We start from the raw sequence: 18,161 nt of genomic DNA on the forward strand, positions 1-18,161 counted from the left end.
AAATTTATGTTGTATCCGACTCAGCGGTCAGGACATTCCAAACCAAAGTTAATTTATGTTGTATCCAACTCATTGGTCAGGACATCCCAAACCAAAGTTCATTTATGTTGAAACTGACTCATAACTCTGGATATCCCAATCCAAAGAAAATGTATGTTGTATCTGACTCATAGGTCAGGACATTCCAAACCAAAGTAAATTTATATTGTATCCAACTCATTGGTCAGGACATTCCAAACCAAAGTAAATTTATGTTGTATCTGACTCATAACTCAGGACATTCCAACTAAAATAGATTTATGTTGTATCTGACTCATAGGTCAGGACATTCCAAACAAAATAAATTTATGTTGTATCTGACTCAAAGGTCAGAATATCCCCAAACAAAGTAAATTTATGTTGTATCTGACTCATAGGTCAGGACATTCCAAACCAAAGTAAATTTATGTTGTATCTGACTCATAGGTCAGGACATTCCAAACCAAAGTTAATTTATGTTATATCTGACTCATAGGTCAGGACATCCCAAACCAAAGTTAATTTATGTTGTATCTGACTCAGGTCAGGACATTTCAAACAAAATAAATTTATGTTGCATCTGACTCAAAGGTCAGGACATCCCAAAACAAAGTAAATTTATGTTGTATATGACTCATAGGTCAGGACATTCCAAACCAAAGTTAATTTATATTGTATCTGACTCAGGCCAGGACATTCCAAACAAAATAAATTTTTGTTGTATCTGACTCGGGTCAGGACATTCCAAACAAAATAAATTTATGTTGTATCTGACTCAAAGGTCAGGACATCCCAAAACATAGTAAATTTATGTTGTATCCAACTCAAAGGTCAGGACATCCCAAAACAAAATTAATTTATGTTGTATCTGACTCAGGTCAGGACATTCCAAACAAAATAAATTTATGTTGTATTCCAACTAAAATAGATTGATGTTGAAACTGTCTCATAACTCAGGATATCCCAATCCAAAGAAAAAGTATGTTGTATCTGACTCATAGGTAAGGACATTCCAAACCATAGTAAATTTATATTGTATCTGACTCATAGGTCAGGATATTCCAAACCAAAGTAAATTTATGTTGTATCTGACTCATAGGTCAGGACATTCCAAACAAAATAGATTTATGTTGTATCTGACTCAAAGTTCAGGACATCATCCCAAACCAAAGTAAATTTATGTTGTATCAGACATATAGGTCAGGACATTCCAAAACCAAAGTAAATTTATGTTGTATCTGACTCATAGGTCAGGACATTCCTAACCAAAGTAAATTTATGTTGCATCTGACTCATAGGTCAGGACATTAAAAACCAAAGTAAATTTATATTGTATCCAACTCATTGGTCAGGACATTCCAAACCAAAGTAAATTTCTATTGTATCCAACTCATTGTTCAGGACATCCCAAACCAAAGTAAATTGATGTTGTATCTGACTCATCTAAGGTCAGGACAATCCACACCAAAGTAAGTTTGTGTTGTATCTGACTCATAACTCATGACATTCCAAAAGCAGTGAATTTATATAACATATTAGACTGAACTTGAGAATATTCCATACAAAAGTCTATTTTGTATCTGACACGTTACTTTGGAGCATTCATAAACAAAATTGTATCTAACAAGCAACCAACTTACCAAAGTAGATTGGTACTTATCAGATTATGTTTTTAGGTTCCTTTATTTACAATATAATCTGTTTCATAAAAAGACAAATTAGGTTGTTATATTGTCTTAGTCACAAGCTTAACCCATGACATTCAAAGCTAAGGTACCTATCAGAATCTGTCTGGAATAAAACACTTTTATATTCCTATCCCAATATTAACCCCTGACATTTTTGTCTTAGACACAAGCTTAACCCATGACATGCAAAGCTAAGGTACCTATCAGAATCTGTCTGGAATAAAACACTTTTATATTCCTATCCCAATATTAACCCCTGACATTCAAAGCCAAGGTAAATACTGATGTGCTACCTATCAGAATCTGTCTGGATCAAAACACTTTTACATTCCTATTCCAATATTAACACATGACATTCAAAGCCTAAGTAAATGGATGTACCCATCAGAATTTGTAGAACAAAAAAACTTTTACATTCCTATCCCAATATTAACCCATGACATTCAAAGCCAAGTTAAAAACCGATGTAGTACCTATCAGAATCTGTTGGACAAAAAAACTTTTACATTCCTATCCCTCAATTAATCCATGATATTGAAGCCAATTTGAAGGCCACTGTGAGTAAGTTGTATGTACTGGCCGGACCAGCGAGTTTAACCAAGATGACTGGGTTTATGTAAAGATAAAACAATCAGGAGCTGACTTTTATTTCACTACCAATCCAAATGGTGAAAAACTGAAAATACAAATATAAATACAATTTTACAATGTGTTCAATGATAATTAAAGTCCATTAAAAATACGGATAAACAGTTCGTAGATTTATAAAGCTGTTAATGTTCTTTATAATGATAAATAGATGAATATTCTTGCACACGTCGGGTTCTGTCTGAATTAAATTGTGTATTCGCAGATACGAACAGTTTGAACGGTTAAATGTTTATAGTTTCTTTATAACATAGGAAAACATATTAAAACAGTTCATCGCTGATGTAAAGACATAATTTGTAATGTTTTAAAGGTAACTCACGCTGTGGTTAGCCACGAATTGTTCCTTTGGAAAACGTGTCCGCTGAATGTTCCTAGCAGTTGTGCACACGGCTTGCTGAGCAGTTTTTGTCACTCAGAGGAGAGGGGAAAGTAACATGGGTTCCTACACTGTCCTGTATAAAACTCCTAAAACTGGAGCATATAAAGTGATGTACGCAATGAAACATAAACAATATAAAATGATGATCACATGAAGAACAAATGATGAATGAGTTGCAGAACACTCCCCGTCTGAGGTCTATCTGACATCACTATTCCATTATTAAAACAAATAAAATGTTAAATATATAACAACAGTCCAAAGTTCCACTTATATGAACTTGGAAGTAATCCAACGGGAGGCTGGGTATTTCACAACCTCTATCCTAGACAAGGCGGTGTTTCCGACAAGATCGCGGCGATCTAAGATCCAATTCCATTGCTGTGGTTCTGATGGAAGAATCTCCTTTCGACACAGATATGCGATCCAACGAAGACGTCTTGCGAAACGGACGCTTTCCTTTACGTTTACGGCATACAGTAGACCAGCCGGTGCCATGTTCCTTTTCTCTGTGACTTAAGTCCGAATTGTCTATTCTACTTCCCTCTTGTCCTTGCGTATCCAAAGGCGAATTGAAGCTTTCCTTGGGAATAAAATGTTTTCGGATGTACTTTTCTTTGTCGGCATTCACTTTTGGTGGTGTTGCTTCCGAAATGAACTTTTCGGATTCTGCAAATCTGACGATCGAAGTCGCTGATTTCGTTTTCGGCTGCCCATGTAAACGGGGATAATGTTTAAACGAATCAGTTTGAATTCCATTTGACTGGGTGTTGGTTTTATTACACTCGGGTAATTTCTTTGTATGTGGTTTCACAACACTGCAAGTTGGATTTGTTTCCTTTGTAGTGAATTCAAGGTGAACATGTTGCTTATCGGAGCGTATTTCACCAACGATAATCCAACCCAGGTTTAACTTTTGCGCAAATGGAGCTTTTGGTGGTCCTAGACGTTGATCAAGGACGTGATGTGCCTCTATAAGGTCTCTTCCAATGAGCAATAGGATTTTGCATTTTCCATCAATCGGGAGAATATTTTTTTGTAGTTCTTGCAAGTGTTGATATTGCAATATATCCTCAGTTGTAGCAATTTCGTTCCGATTATTGGGAATGTTATCGCATTCAATCAGTTCAGGCAGATTGAATCTAGTATTGTCTTGTACAGACTTTACGACAAAGCCGTTTCCTCGTTTTCCGGAAGTAACCTTGCTGCCGGAGCATGTGGATAACATATAGTCTTTTGTTTCTTCCTGTACGTTGAATAGGCTGAAGAATTCAGGAGCGGCGAGAGACCGGTTGCTTTGGTCGTCAATAATTGCATACATGCGAATTACTTTGTCCTGATTATTTTTGTGAAAGACATTCACAGGGAGTATCTTGGCACAAGATTTACTACTGTTGCCATCTTTACAGATATCTGTGCAAGTTGAACTAACAGACGTTAGCTTGGTTTCAGCTAACTCAAGTTGCTCCCCGCCGTAGGCTGTATCAATTAGCTCCCCGCCGTCGACTGATCTAGGCGGTGAAGGCGGTGCACCTTTGGGTTGGTACACTCGATTTGTGTGTAATGCGGTGGTGTGTTGTTTACTTCCGCATTCATTGCAACTGATACTTGCCTTGCAATCACGACTTCTGTGCAAAGTCGAATCACAGCATTTGTAACAAAGATGGTTTTGCCTCAACAGTTCCTTGCGTTCCTCTATTGATTTGGCACGGAACGCTCGGCATTCGTTTAAGGTATGCTTTGTATTATGCAAAATGCAAAGACTTTGTTGTTCACTGCTGTCTCCAGGTTGCTGTTCAATTGCTGCCTTATAAACATTGACTTTAGAATATGTTTGAGGTGTGAACTTTGGTGCAGCACCTTTTGTACTTGGTGTGACTCTTGACCCAAAAATGAACCCAGGATCGTTCTTTATTTTGCTAATTTCCCTGATGAAGGCAGAGAATTCTGTGAAAGGTGGAAAAGCAACTTCATATTTAGACTTGTATCTTGAAGCCCTTGTTATCCACTTTTCTTGGAGTCCGTATGGCAGTTTTTCCACAATAGGATTTATCCCGGATGAAGAGTCGAAATACGCAAGCAAACATCCCAGCTTGGGATTTTCCTTGTGATATTCTATTTCTGAGATAATATCTGACAAATCGTAAAGGAGTGAGTTGTCCTTATTCGTCAGTGTTGGGAAGTTGACAAGTTTGTTAACGAGAGACGCCTCCAACATTTCTGGAGCACCATATCGGTCGTCAAGTCTCTCCCATAGTCTCTGTAGGCCTCTTGTTGGGTTGTTGGCCCTTATACTCATGGCATGTTTGGCAGAATCTGGTCCAAGCCATTTAATAAGTAGGTCTATCTGTTCCGAGTCCGAAACTTGTAATTCGTCTATGACGTTTTTAAAGCTGGCTTTCCATGTATGGAAGGATTCTGCCCGGTCGTTAAAGCTTGTTAGCCGGGAGAACAACAGGTCCTTGCGTAGGAGAAATCTGGTTATCTCCGACGTAGGATTGATTTGTTGCTGGTATGCAACAGGGTTCTCTTCTATTACGCCTTGTTTTTGGTGTGAAACAGGGATCTCTTCTATAACGCCTTGTTTTTGTTGTAAGACAGGGATCTCTTCTATAACGCCTTGTTTTCCTATGCCAGTTATTGTTCCCAGATCTGGGAATACATTAACTTCTGGTGACTTAGCATGTGTAGGCAAGACCGCAGGTGTCTGTGATGGCAGGTTCAATGCCACGGAGGGCACGAAGACTGGCGCTTCATGACTTAGCTCAATCTTAACAGACGTTTGTTTTTTCTGTTGAGGGGCTGTCGCTTCCTGTATGGCGGTTGGTTCAGGATGTTTATTAACAAAGTCTTGCACACGTTGGAGCGGGTCTTCCGTCTCTTTAGGGAGATCGTCTAGCGCTTGGCTGTCATCGTACTCTAGGATACGAGCCTCGGCTTCTGCGGCTGCAGCTTCTTTCTGTGCTTCTAGAAGGTTTAACTTGGCTTTCAGCTCGGTTTTTTCCCGGCTGACACGTGCGGCCTCCTGTTTAATTTGTGCTTTCCTGCGTATGGCCTCTTGCTCTGCTTCATGCTCCATTTCAGCCTTTTTGCGTGTGGCTTCCTGTTCCATTTCAGCCTTTTTGCGTGCTGCTCCCTGTTCCATTTCAGTTTGTCTGAACAGGGCTTGTTTCTCTAACATTGCCTCCTGTTGTAGGATAAGTGCATGTTGTTCGACAAAGGCTATTTTTGATTTAGCGGCCTCTGCTTTGGCACGCTTCCTCCGTGCTAGGCTTGACATGTCAGACACGTTAGAGCTACCACTATGTGAGGTTTTCTTACTTTTTGAGGTCTTTGTTTTAGTAGATTTAGACTTTGTCAGGTCGAGCCGATGTTCGTGCAATGTTTCTAGGGCATGGTCCACTTTGGACAGACGAATATCCAATGTGAGATTGCATGCGTCTATGTCTTTTTGACTGTCCAATGTTCTGGTCCTTTTCAGAAAGTCCAGGTACTCATCTGTGAGCCTACGATAATTTGTGCAGGCTTTAACAAGGTTATCCTGGGCTGTCAAGATTTGCTGGATCTTGTTAGGAGGCGTGGTGACTTCCGATAACTGGGACTCTACATCTGACCAGAGGGCCTCTAGTTCCTGACAGAACTTGTCACGTTTTTCTGTGAAAGCTCCTTTACCTTTTTCCGTGAGGTCTCGTACTCGCCTCGTCTCGGGATTTTCATCTAAATGTGTGGTATTAGACGGATTCTCTATAAGTTCTTCAGGGACATCTCCCTCTGGGGGCTGAACCTCTTCTTGCTGTTCCGCTTGACTGGGATCCATGATGGCTCAACGTTGTTTGTTGCTGCCTAGTACACACAAGTTATGTAGTCCACTGTCAGTGTAAAGGTATTTACGTTGCTACGTAGTTGTTCCTTGTCTGGATATGTAAAGACAGGTAGTCGTCAATTTACTAGCACGAAACGTTGTCGTTGAAACTACGTTATGGGTCTGCTGACTGTCGTGAAGTGGTGTACGTTATCCAAGAAAAACAACAGGCAAGTTGTAGCTTTTTCACTGTACTGGCCGGACCAGCGAGTTTAACCAAGATGACTGGGTTTATGTAAAGATAAAACAATCAGGAGCTGACTTTTATTTCACTACCAATCCAAATGGTGAAAAACTGAAAATACAAATATAAATACAATTTTACAATGTGTTCAATGATAATTAAAGTCCATTAAAAATACGGATAAACAGTTCGTAGATTTATAAAGCTGTTAATGTTCTTTATAATGATAAATAGATGAATATTCTTGCACACGTCGGGTTCTGTCTGAATTAAATTGTGTATTCGCAGATACGAACAGTTTGAACGGTTAAATGTTTATAGTTTCTTTATAACATAGGAAAACATATTAAAACAGTTCATCGCTGATGTAAAGACATAATTTGTAATGTTTTAAAGGTAACTCACGCTGTGGTTAGCCACGAATTGTTCCTTTGGAAAACGTGTCCGCTGAATGTTCCTAGCAGTTGTGCACACGGCTTGCTGAGCAGTTTTTGTCACTCAGAGGAGAGGGGAAAGTAACATGGGTTCCTACACTGTCCTGTATAAAACTCCTAAAACTGGAGCATATAAAGTGATGTACGCAATGAAACATAAACAATATAAAATGATGATCACATGAAGAACAAATGATGAATGAGTTGCAGAACATTGTACCTTTTACATTTTGTTTTAGACTCAGTCTGTACATTTACCAGAACAAAATAAAGTAGATTTATGTTTCTAATATGATTCTGTCTATGGCAGGATTTACCAGGTCAAAAAAGATTTATGTTGTATTAGTTAAATCATGTCCAAAGCAGGCATGTATGATAGGGCTGTTTTTGCCCATTTAATATTATTACCAAGATATTTAACCTATTCTGAGTCAAAGTAGATCTAATAGACTTGTTTTTTTTACCAAAGTGATTGTATATTACACTCTCATATACAAGATAAGATTTCTATCCAATTTCTTATTTAATAAGATTATATATTTACTGCTGTTTGAAGGCATCATTAGTAGTTCACCTCAGAGCCAAGTATTTATATCAAACATTTTGACACTTGTTGAATTTGATTGGATCATTACATGTTTCAGCTTCCATTTAAAATTTCATTATCAAATTGAATAACAACAACAACAAAAAATCATTTCATTGAATTAAATAAAAATGAAATTAAATTTGAATTAAATCTATTGACCTTTTAAACTGGAAGTATTCTAAACTTAACAGAAAATATCTAATTACTAAGTATGGTTTAAATTCCTATATGCTGGATTTACAGTTAAAAATTTGGAAATAAGTAGATATTTATAGGACTTAGTAATATAAATTTTAGCAGGAAACTAAGACTCATATACTTGAGGAAGTCATACTTGAACCTATGATGTATAAAAACAAACATAAACAGCATTTATGTAGTTTATTTTCAGCATATTGACCGAATTGACTACTGGAATAACTATTCATCTGGAAATAGATGCATTGTTAAAAACTTAAAGTATGTGTCTAATTTGTTTTCAGAAAGTTATTCTGTTTCTAGGTCATCTAGTTTTGTTGAAGTTTATGTTTTTCAAGTTGTTTTCAAAAATTTTCTATAAAAAATAATTCAGAATGGGAATAAAACCATGTGCATTTTACATGTATAAATCAGCTTAAACATGCATGTAATTTGATTAGTTACAGTTAAATATATTCACCAAACATATTAAAGTGAATTCCTAAAGGAACAGCAGCATTATTATATAATCATCTATAGAAATCACCTGGAAATATGATATTGTTGTTAAAAGGTCATTCAAGGTTGCCAGCTGGAATTGATTGCATTATCTGCATGGTTGATAGATTGTTGATGTAAACATAAGGTGGTGAAGAATCACCATGAACTTTTTCTACAGATATGACATTTTTGTGCTGATTTAAATCCACTTTTTTGGGACATTTTCTTGTACAATGAGTGTTACATGCAGATTGCCATTTAAGTTCTGAAGTAAATTTTTTTGTTTACATTGATTTTGGATTGTATATGCAATAATGATTGAACTAGCTGCACTACTGAAATCCAGTAATAAGAAAATACTAAACCTAACTAACTGAAACAGGATTTAATGTGGTTAAAGCTAACTTGTGTTATATATAAAGTAAACCAATTATTTAGTTGATCGATGAATTATATTTTTTCATCCCAGCGTTACTTTCTTGTAACATTTTCACATAAACTTTTTAATTGATCGAAAGTTGTACCTAGGGATATGGAAGAATTACTTATATATTACTATGGATTATCAGTGTATTCCTTCTTTCATATTGATTTAAAGCATACATTGTGATCAAATCAGAAGATTGGTACCTGCACAATTTACAGTTAGGAGTTAATGGTTAAATATTGAAAATTTAATCCATTGTAAGATATTTAATTCTATATTGTATGGATGACTGGGAAAAAAATAGACCGATTTGCTTGCAGTAATTTTACGTATACAAAGATCTATTAAAATCTACTTGGCAAATGATTACAAGATATTTATATACCTTTGTTTAGAACAAATGTTATTCAACTGCTTAACAAAGTGAACGAAAAAACAGCTTTGTCAAGTGTATTTTGTATTCATTTGAAATTTTAGAGGATAAGAATTTTTATTTTTCCACATTTCTGTATATATACTCACTGTGATTTCTTTACACAGGGAAATATCTAAGGAAGTGAGTATGTATTGATTTCTTCAAAAATATTAAATGTACATTGTACAATTTACTTATTTGACCGACAAAATAGCATTTAAATATGACATTGAAGAGACCCATTGCAATAATAAACTTCACTTTAATCAATAATAAAATTTTATTTGCTGTGCATTTCTATTGAGCATAAGATATAGATTATAAAAGCTTACAGGCAAAGGTAAATCATCTCACGTGGGATCATTTATAGAACTGGGATTATCTGTCAGTAATAATTTTGATCATAGGATATATTGGTTAAAGCCATATCACTCTTGTTCTTGCTGATGATGCCATAACTATTTACTATATCATACTTGAAAAATGACTTCTTAATACCTTCTTCATGGATCAAATAGAAGATTATAGAACATGACAAAATTCATGCCATCTTTATCTGTGATTTGTTTTTGGATCTTAAATGAAATTTGATTTCTGACTGTGGAGGAATTATAGTGTTTTAATATCAAAATGAGCAATTATTTGAATGTGCCGGAACCCAGCAGGATGAAACAAAGGAGAAGGTCTTTAGCCACCCCGGGTGCTCTCATTACTATCCCGGATAATGATGAACCTGTGGATTTTAATGATGAAAATTTTGATGATGCAGCATTAAGGAAAATGATACAAAAGCAGAATAAGAGACGAGGGTCCTGTCCTATAAATCCTCAGGTAAGATCTGCTAAATACTGCTTCTATAGAGCATTGTCTCTGATTATTAGTTTACATATATAAAGGTACACAGGTAATTTTTTTCCAAGACAAGTGCCTGTGTTCTGTAGACTCAAAATACTACATATATAGCTACTATAGTGAGGGTAAGGGACACACGGGAGGGGATAGATGATACGTAAACCCTTATTTACCCTTCAACAGAAGATATCTGTGTAGTTCATCATATTATATAGATTGTTGAGTTCTTAGATTTTAAGAGAACATCATCATTGTTCTTCCTTGTTCTAACTAGACTTTTCCTGATTTTGTTCATTTCTATGTATACCTTATAAAACATTTATCATGGGAATGTATGGCAGCTGGGATGAGAGACATGCCCCAGATCTCTCTTGTAATACTTTTCATGATGATCTCTTTATATGAGAACACAATAAATTATATAAAACCATGTTTGACTTGCATTTCATCAACATTGACTTTGATATAAAAGAATCTTAAATAAAGAGGTATAAATCAATTTTATATAACATGTGTTACGCTTAAAGAAGATTTCTGATGTGAAATTATACCAGAGAGTAATAAAAAGTTTCAATGAATGCAGTTCAAATGGTTTCATTGAATTTATTGTTATTGTTTATTCATGAAAAGTAGTACTAATGTATAGAAGTATATATAGTAAGCTATTAATGTTTGTTTTAAATGTAAACAACACAAAAGGAAGTAATTTAGCTTTACTTTTTTTTAAAGTTGTATATTAAAGTTGTTTAATTAGCTCTCTTTCAGTCTTTCAATTAAATAGGATGTTTTCTGGTTAGTGAAACATCTTGTGATATTTATGTTTAGACTAAGTCTGTGTATAAATGTCTTGTTGGTTTAGATTCTTGGTGCCTGGTGCTGTATTTTGTTCAGTCTGTGCCAGTGCTGCCATACATTATGACTTATGGGACACATTCTTGATAGATACATGTATGATGACAGTGAGTTGTTATATTGTGTGACATGACATTAAAATTTACTATATTTTAGTTGAAATAGGAAATGATACATGTATGTCAGTTAACTAAAATATTTCCCAGTACCATTTTTCGGTAGGTTTTCTTGATAAAAGTCCATCTGAGTTTATATTTGCCTGTACCATTTGTCAGAAGAAAAAATATGTTTGACTGATCTGATGTATTCATGTGAAATAATTACTGTAGGCCACAAGTTAGTTCTATATGCATGGAGCTCCAACTACTATACTTTAAGTTTAGTACTGATTTGGTCTAGCACATGTACTATGGTTCAACTCAAGTCAGTTCTGGTATCAACTAGTATCTATAGTTAGTACTGCATGGCGCATTGGGTGATCTAACTCTCATCTTATATCTTTCTTCAGCCACTGAATCTCGAGGATGAAATATCTGTGGTCCATTACTGCTGAGCCACAAATTAGTACTGCATGCTATATCGGAGTAAATTCTCAAATAATGTTGGGTACTTAGAATTAGGATTAAAGTTCTCAATTATAAACATTATATCATTTTTCTAAGTTTAAGTCCCAGGTAATGCCATATTTTTTCAATGTTACATAAATGGTTTGGTTTGCTGAACTCAGCACATTTTATTGGGAGCATAGGCATATGTGTTTGTGTCTGTAGACACAATCTTCTTTCTTCTACATTTGTCATGTACCGGTAGATAGTTTAAGCTCTAATCTAACACATTTTTAATGGAATAATGTTAGTTTAGACTCAGCTTATATTTATTTTCAATTCTGATAGGTTTGTTGACAAAATATTTATAACATTTATATCTCTTTTTGAATACTACATTTAGTAACAATTGGAAAGTTCTCTTGACCTAGGATATATTTGATTTGAAGATAAGAAAATTTACACATACTAATGAAAGATAATATGAATATGTTGACCAAATATTTCAAAATAAGGTCAAACGGGAAGTATTAAAATCATTGTTGTTCTTAAAGTAACTGCATGATATGGATATGTCAGTGTAGTTAAACATTCATCTCTTAATAAAGAAGGTCTTTTATTTAAAGGATTATAAATACAATAAGTCTAAACCAGATACAAAATGAAGAATTATCAGTATGAATAGATTAAAAAAGAATACTTTATTTTTCAAAATGCATTCAGAGCCAAATAAATAGCTATCTTTTTGTAATGTTTTTATTGAAACATTCCAGCCTAAAAGTTCAAAAACTCGTCAAATTTATAGTTTTTGTAACAGTTCAACTGAGTCAAATCCTATCTAAGATGTAGGGATTATGATTTATAAATATTTTATAATACCTATATATTTACTTCTAGTTGTAAGGAAATAGATGAAGATTTTTATCTGATGTATATAATCTGTAAGTAATTAGGGTTCTTTGCCTACTTGGCCTATGGTTTATAGAGAACTTATATAAAAGGGTTTGATGTAAAGAGTTTTGATAATACATATACCACTATAATTAAGATCTGCAACCATACATTTCTATTGTAATGTAGTAGTTTCTTGAACCAACACTTAAGTAAAATGTAGAAGTGCAATTACTATTACTTCAAAATAAAATGAAAACTCTATATTACTATATTAATTGGAAGAGGTTACAAGCAAAAGGTCTATTGAGGCTAACTATTTTATATGACTTTGGGCAATAGTACTGAATGGCTATGTGTTTAAAGTTCTGATAACTAACCAGATTTATATCTACTATAAGTATAAGTTATAAAACTGACTTAATTGTTTATTGTTCAGGAGTTATTACTTTGCCTTACAAAATAAAAGTTTTTAAGTTTTATTTAACATTATAAATAATAATTGTCATGAAAGTTGACTTACTGATGATAAGTTTAATGATTGGTTGTTGTTGTCGAGCCTGCGACTTTTGTCGCAGAAAGCTCGACATAGGGATAGTGATCCGGCGGCGGTGTTAGCTAACTTCTTAAAAGCTTTATATTTTAGAAGGTGGAAGACCTGGATGCTTCATACTTTGTATATGGATGTCTCATGTTACGAAGTTTCCGTCAGTCACATGTCCAATGTCCTTGACCTCATTTTCATGGTTCAGTGACTACTTGAAAAAAAGTTAATATTTTTTGTAATGTTAAATTCTCTCTTATTATAAGTAATAGGATAACTATATTCAATATGTGCGTACCTTGCAAGGTCCTCATGCCCGTCAGACAGTTTTCATCTGACCTCGACCTCATTTCATGGATCAGTGAACAAGGTTAAGTTTTGGTGGTCAAGTCCATATCTCAGATACTATAAGCAATAGGTCTAGTATATTCGGTGTATGGAAGGACTGTAAGGTGTACATGTCCAACTGGCAGGTGTCATCTGACCTTGACCTCATTTTCATGGTTCAGTGGTTATAGTTAAGTTTTTGTGTTTTGGTCTGTTTTTCTTATACTGTATGCAATAGGTCTACTATTTTTGGTGTATGGAATGATTGTAAGGTGTACATGTCTAGCTGGCAGGTGTCATCTGACCTTGACCTCATTTTCATGGTTCAGTGGTTATAGTTAAGTTTTTGTGTTTTGGTCCGTTTTTCTTATACTTTATGCAATAGGTCTACTATATTTGGTGTATGGAATGATTCTAAGGTGTACATGTCCAACTGGCAGGTGTCATCTGACCTTGACCTCATTTTCATGGTTCAGTGGTTATAGTTAAGTTTTTGTGTTTTGGTCCGTTTTTCTTATACTTTATGCAATAGGTCTACTATATTTGGTGTATGGAATGATTGTAAGGTGTACATGTCCAACTGGCAGGTGTCATCTGACTTTGACTTTATTTTCATGGTTCAGTGGTCAAAGTTAAGTTTTTGAGTTTTGGTCTTTTTTCTTATACTATATGCAATAAGTCAACTATATTTGGTGTATGGAAATATTCTATGATGTACATGTCAGTCTCGCATGTTTTATTTGACCTTGACCTCATTTGCACGGTTCATTGCTCAGTGTTAAGTTTATGTGTTTCAGTCTGTTTTTATTCTTAAACTATAAGCAATAGGTCAGCTATATTTGTTGTATGGAAGGATTGTAAGCTGTTCATGTCTGTCTGGCATGGTACATCTGACCTTGACCTCATTTTCACGATTCATTGGTCAATGTTTAGTTTTCTTGGTTAAGTCTGTTTCTTAGAAACTATTAGCAATAGGTCAACTATATTTAGTGTATTGAATGATTGTAAGGTGTACATGTATTTCTCGTTTGGTTTATATGACCTTGACTTCATTTTCTTGGATCATGTTAAGTTTATGTAATAGTTGTAGTAAAGCTTTCATTTAGGACTATCAACATAATATCAATGGTTAGTAAAGAAGGCGAGACATTTCAGTGTGTGCACTCTTGTTTGCTTTAACATGGAAGCAAAAATAAAATATAAAGCATACTGATTTTTGTGAAATACATTTTTACAATCTCATATTGGCCATTATTTTATTGCTTAAGAAACAAGAAATCCTGGTGTAAACTAAAGACAACCATGATGCATGGTATAGTAAAATGACAACCATAATGCATGGTATAGTCAAAAGACAACCATTATGCATGGTATAGTCAAAAGACAGCCATTATGCATGGTATAGTCAAAAGACAACCATAAAGCATGGTATAGCCGAAAGACAACCATTATGCATGGTATAGTCATTAGACAACCATAATGCATGGTATAGTCAAAAGACAACCATTATGCATGGTATAGTCAAAAGACAACCATTATGCATGGTATAGTCAAAAGACAACCATAATGCATGGTATAGTCAAAAGACAACCATAATGCATGGTATAGTCAAAAGACAACCATAATGCATGGTATAATCAAAAGACAACTATAATGCATGGTATAGCCAAAAGACAACCATTATGCATGGTATAGTCAAAAGACAACCATAATGCATGGTATAGCCAAAAGACAACCATTATGCATGGTATAGTCAAAAGACAACCATAATGCATGATATAGCCGAAAGACAACCATTATGCATGGTATAGTCATTAGACAACCATAATGCATGGTATAGCCAAAAGACAACCATAATGCATGGTATAGTCAAAAGACAACCATAATGCATGGTATAGCCAAAAGACAACCATAATGCGTGGTATAATCAAAAGACAACCATTATGCATGGTATAGTCAAAAGACAACCATAATGCATGGTACAGCCGAAATACAACCATTATGCATGGTATAGTCATTAGACAACCATAATGCATGGTATAGTCATTAGACAACCATAATGCATGGAATAGCCAAAAGACAACCATTATGCATGGTATAGTCAAAAGACAACCATAATGCATGGTATAGCCGAAAGACAACCATTATGCATGGTATAGTCAAAAGACAACCATAATGCATGGTATAGCCAAAAGACAACCATAATGCATGGTATAGTCAAAAGACAACCATAATGCATGGTATAATCAAAAGACAGCCATTATGCATGGTATAGTCAAAAGACAACCATAATGCTTGGTATAAATAAAAGACAACCATTATGCATGGTATAGTCAAAAGACAACCATAATGCATGGTATAGCCAAAAGACAACCATAATGCATGGTATAGTCAAAAGACAACCATAATGCATGGTATAGTCAAAAGACAACCATAATGCATGGTATAGCCAAAAGGAAACCAGAATACATGGTGTAGTTAAAAGGAAACCGCAGAATGAATTGTTTTAATAATAAGACACCAGAATGAATTCAACATAGGCAATCATATCAAAACTTCTTTTTTTAAAACTAAATAGAGCAACAAAAAATATATAAGGTCAGCTTTAAATTAAAAATTTTTACATCAGGAACATGCCTGAAGATTGAGTACACATAGATTATCTTACATTCAACAAAGTTGAAGGGGACTATTTGAGTTCTCTTTATATCATCAATAGTTATATAATGGTTATTTGAACATCAGTATTTCATGACCCAAAACAAATGAGATTGTATTTTGAATGTTTTTGTGTCTTATACTGAACTTCATCCATATCAAAAGTAGGTCGACAAGATTTAGGTTTACAAAATTTTATTCAAATGAGTTTTTTTTTTACATCATACATTAGAAACTATAAATTACACTGTACACAGCTATATGTTCCCAAATGGTTCAGTTCTCATGTCACCTCAGCTGTAAAATCATTATTTTAAAAAAAAGTTGCTGATTACATTATGTTTTTTTTTATAAAAATTACAACTCTTTAAAACTGGTATAATAGATAAAACAAAAACATTTAATACAAGCAAAACAGCAATAAACTATTATTAAATAATACTGTATCAAAGAATGCTCGCATTTACTGAAAGCAAGCTCAAAGTTCCTAACCTGCTGAGATGAAATCATGCCTTCCTTTACTCTAATGGTAGTGACTGTACTTTGGAATTAATTTTAATTATCAGTGTTATTACATACATGTTTTACTGATTGTGGAATTTGGCACCACTGAATATAAAAACCACTGTGCATGAAAAAAGTTGTTTCTTTGATATATTATTGTGTCAAGCATATGTCAGTGAACTGTTGAGCTGTTATGCTACAATAATTAGAATCATTAGTTGTTTATTACTGGCCAACAACAACACAGAAAATACAGCTGTGATACCTGAGTAGTTTGACTGTCTATGTTATAAAGATTAGGATTCTTTTGGTATTATCTAGTAGTTTTAAAGTAGATTGTATCTCATTCTGGCCCATACATGTACACATATTATATATTACCCTGAGGGTGTTAGCTCAATAAAGTATATCTTATATTCATGGTGATATTTTAAAATATATAAATGGTTTAAATGCAAACTAATAGCTTTTAATAACTAAGAAGGCTTGGGGAGGGGTCTTTTAGGAATTTAACCATACTTTTGGATAAAGCATGATAAATGCAAGATACTGTAAATTAAGAAATTATTGCGTGCATATATTATTGTGAATTATCAAAAATGGGAGATTGATTATTACAATTTCAGGAAAAGCTGCATTCAGATATATGTGTATCAGATATTAGAATGTGGGTTCTTATTAATGGGATACTTACCTAGTCACATTATTCCCATTAATAAAAACTTTGCAATAATTTCTGAATTTACAGTATCCAGTAATATTTCATGATGTTATGGTGTAAATGATGAAGGAGGGATACCTACTTTTAGTACATGGGCCATGTATATACAAATACTGCCCTTTCAGATATATGTCAGTGACTATTGATTTTTAACAATATGAAAATTAAAAATAAAGAGCAGGACTTGTGGATCATGGGTCATCATCATAGACTTCAACATTCACACAGTTACGTCTTCATAAACAATAAAAATCATTTTCTTCTGAGATTATAACTTGTGATAGAACATTGATGTTTGTGATGCTGCCACATCTAATCATATTCAAATGATTGTAAGGTCTGTTTGACTTTCTTACTGATAGGATTTACATGACCTTTACCTCAAATTTCACAGGGGGGCCTCGGTGGCCAAGTGGTCTAAATAGTCGAACTACTGTATCACAAGCATATAAACACTGAGGTTGTAAGTTCAAATCCCACACGATGCAGGTACATTTGACTCCAATCTTAATTGACTAGTATTGTCGGTTTTCCTACCGAAGGTCAGTCAGGTTCTCTCTGGCCTCCTCCACCAATAAAAACTGACCGCCACAAAATAGCATAATAGTGCTGAAAGTGGCATTAAACACTAATCAATCAGACAATCAAGTTAACATTGATAGAATTTATCTGATAAAATAAAGCGCTCATTTCATTTCCTGAATGTAGATGTCCTTAGAGATGATTGTCTTTCAAATTAAAGCCTGTTTTTGGTTTTGATTCTTCCAGTGATTTTTAACAAATCAAGCTTTTGCTAACTCAAGTGTAGTTGATAAAAGTTATTCCAAAACCATTTCTGTTTATGTTTCATTTGTGTTAACATATTATATTTCTTGAGTTGCACATTAGTCTTCTCTTTGAAACTATAAATAGATGCATCTAATTCTTGGAAGTACATTATAA

General features: G+C 34.3%; 1 protein-coding gene and 1 long non-coding RNA gene across 6 annotated transcripts in view; one reads left to right on the forward strand and one right to left on the reverse strand.

The window, feature by feature from the left end:
* The window catches only part of LOC127728517 (5'-AMP-activated protein kinase subunit gamma-1-like), a 243,756-nt gene that overhangs the window by 72,722 nt on the left and 152,873 nt on the right, over window positions 1-18,161 (forward strand). For 2 of the 5 annotated variants that reach the window (XM_052235931.1, XM_052235930.1), the window contains exon 1: window positions 8,338-10,156. The exons of 1 other annotated variant lie outside the window; for it this stretch is intronic. In XM_052235931.1, the coding sequence (XP_052091891.1) occupies window positions 9,956-10,156 (201 nt within the window). In that variant the 5' untranslated portion in view covers window positions 8,338-9,955. Of the gene's footprint in view, window positions 1-8,336; window positions 10,157-18,161 lie in introns of those variants that run through there. 2 more of the 5 variants (XM_052235928.1, XM_052235929.1) reach the window with 2 other exon arrangements.
* Window positions 6,848-7,422, reverse strand: LOC127728559 (uncharacterized). The gene is made up of 2 exons (XR_007994179.1): window positions 7,188-7,422; window positions 6,848-6,893 (listed from the first exon to the last, which is right to left on the reverse strand). It is a non-coding gene; the product is annotated as an uncharacterized LOC127728559 (long non-coding RNA).

Source organism: Mytilus californianus, unplaced genomic scaffold (genome assembly GCF_021869535.1).
Source record: "Mytilus californianus isolate M0D057914Y unplaced genomic scaffold, xbMytCali1.0.p SCAF_2, whole genome shotgun sequence".
NCBI classification, from domain to species: domain Eukaryota; kingdom Metazoa; phylum Mollusca; class Bivalvia; order Mytilida; family Mytilidae; genus Mytilus; species Mytilus californianus.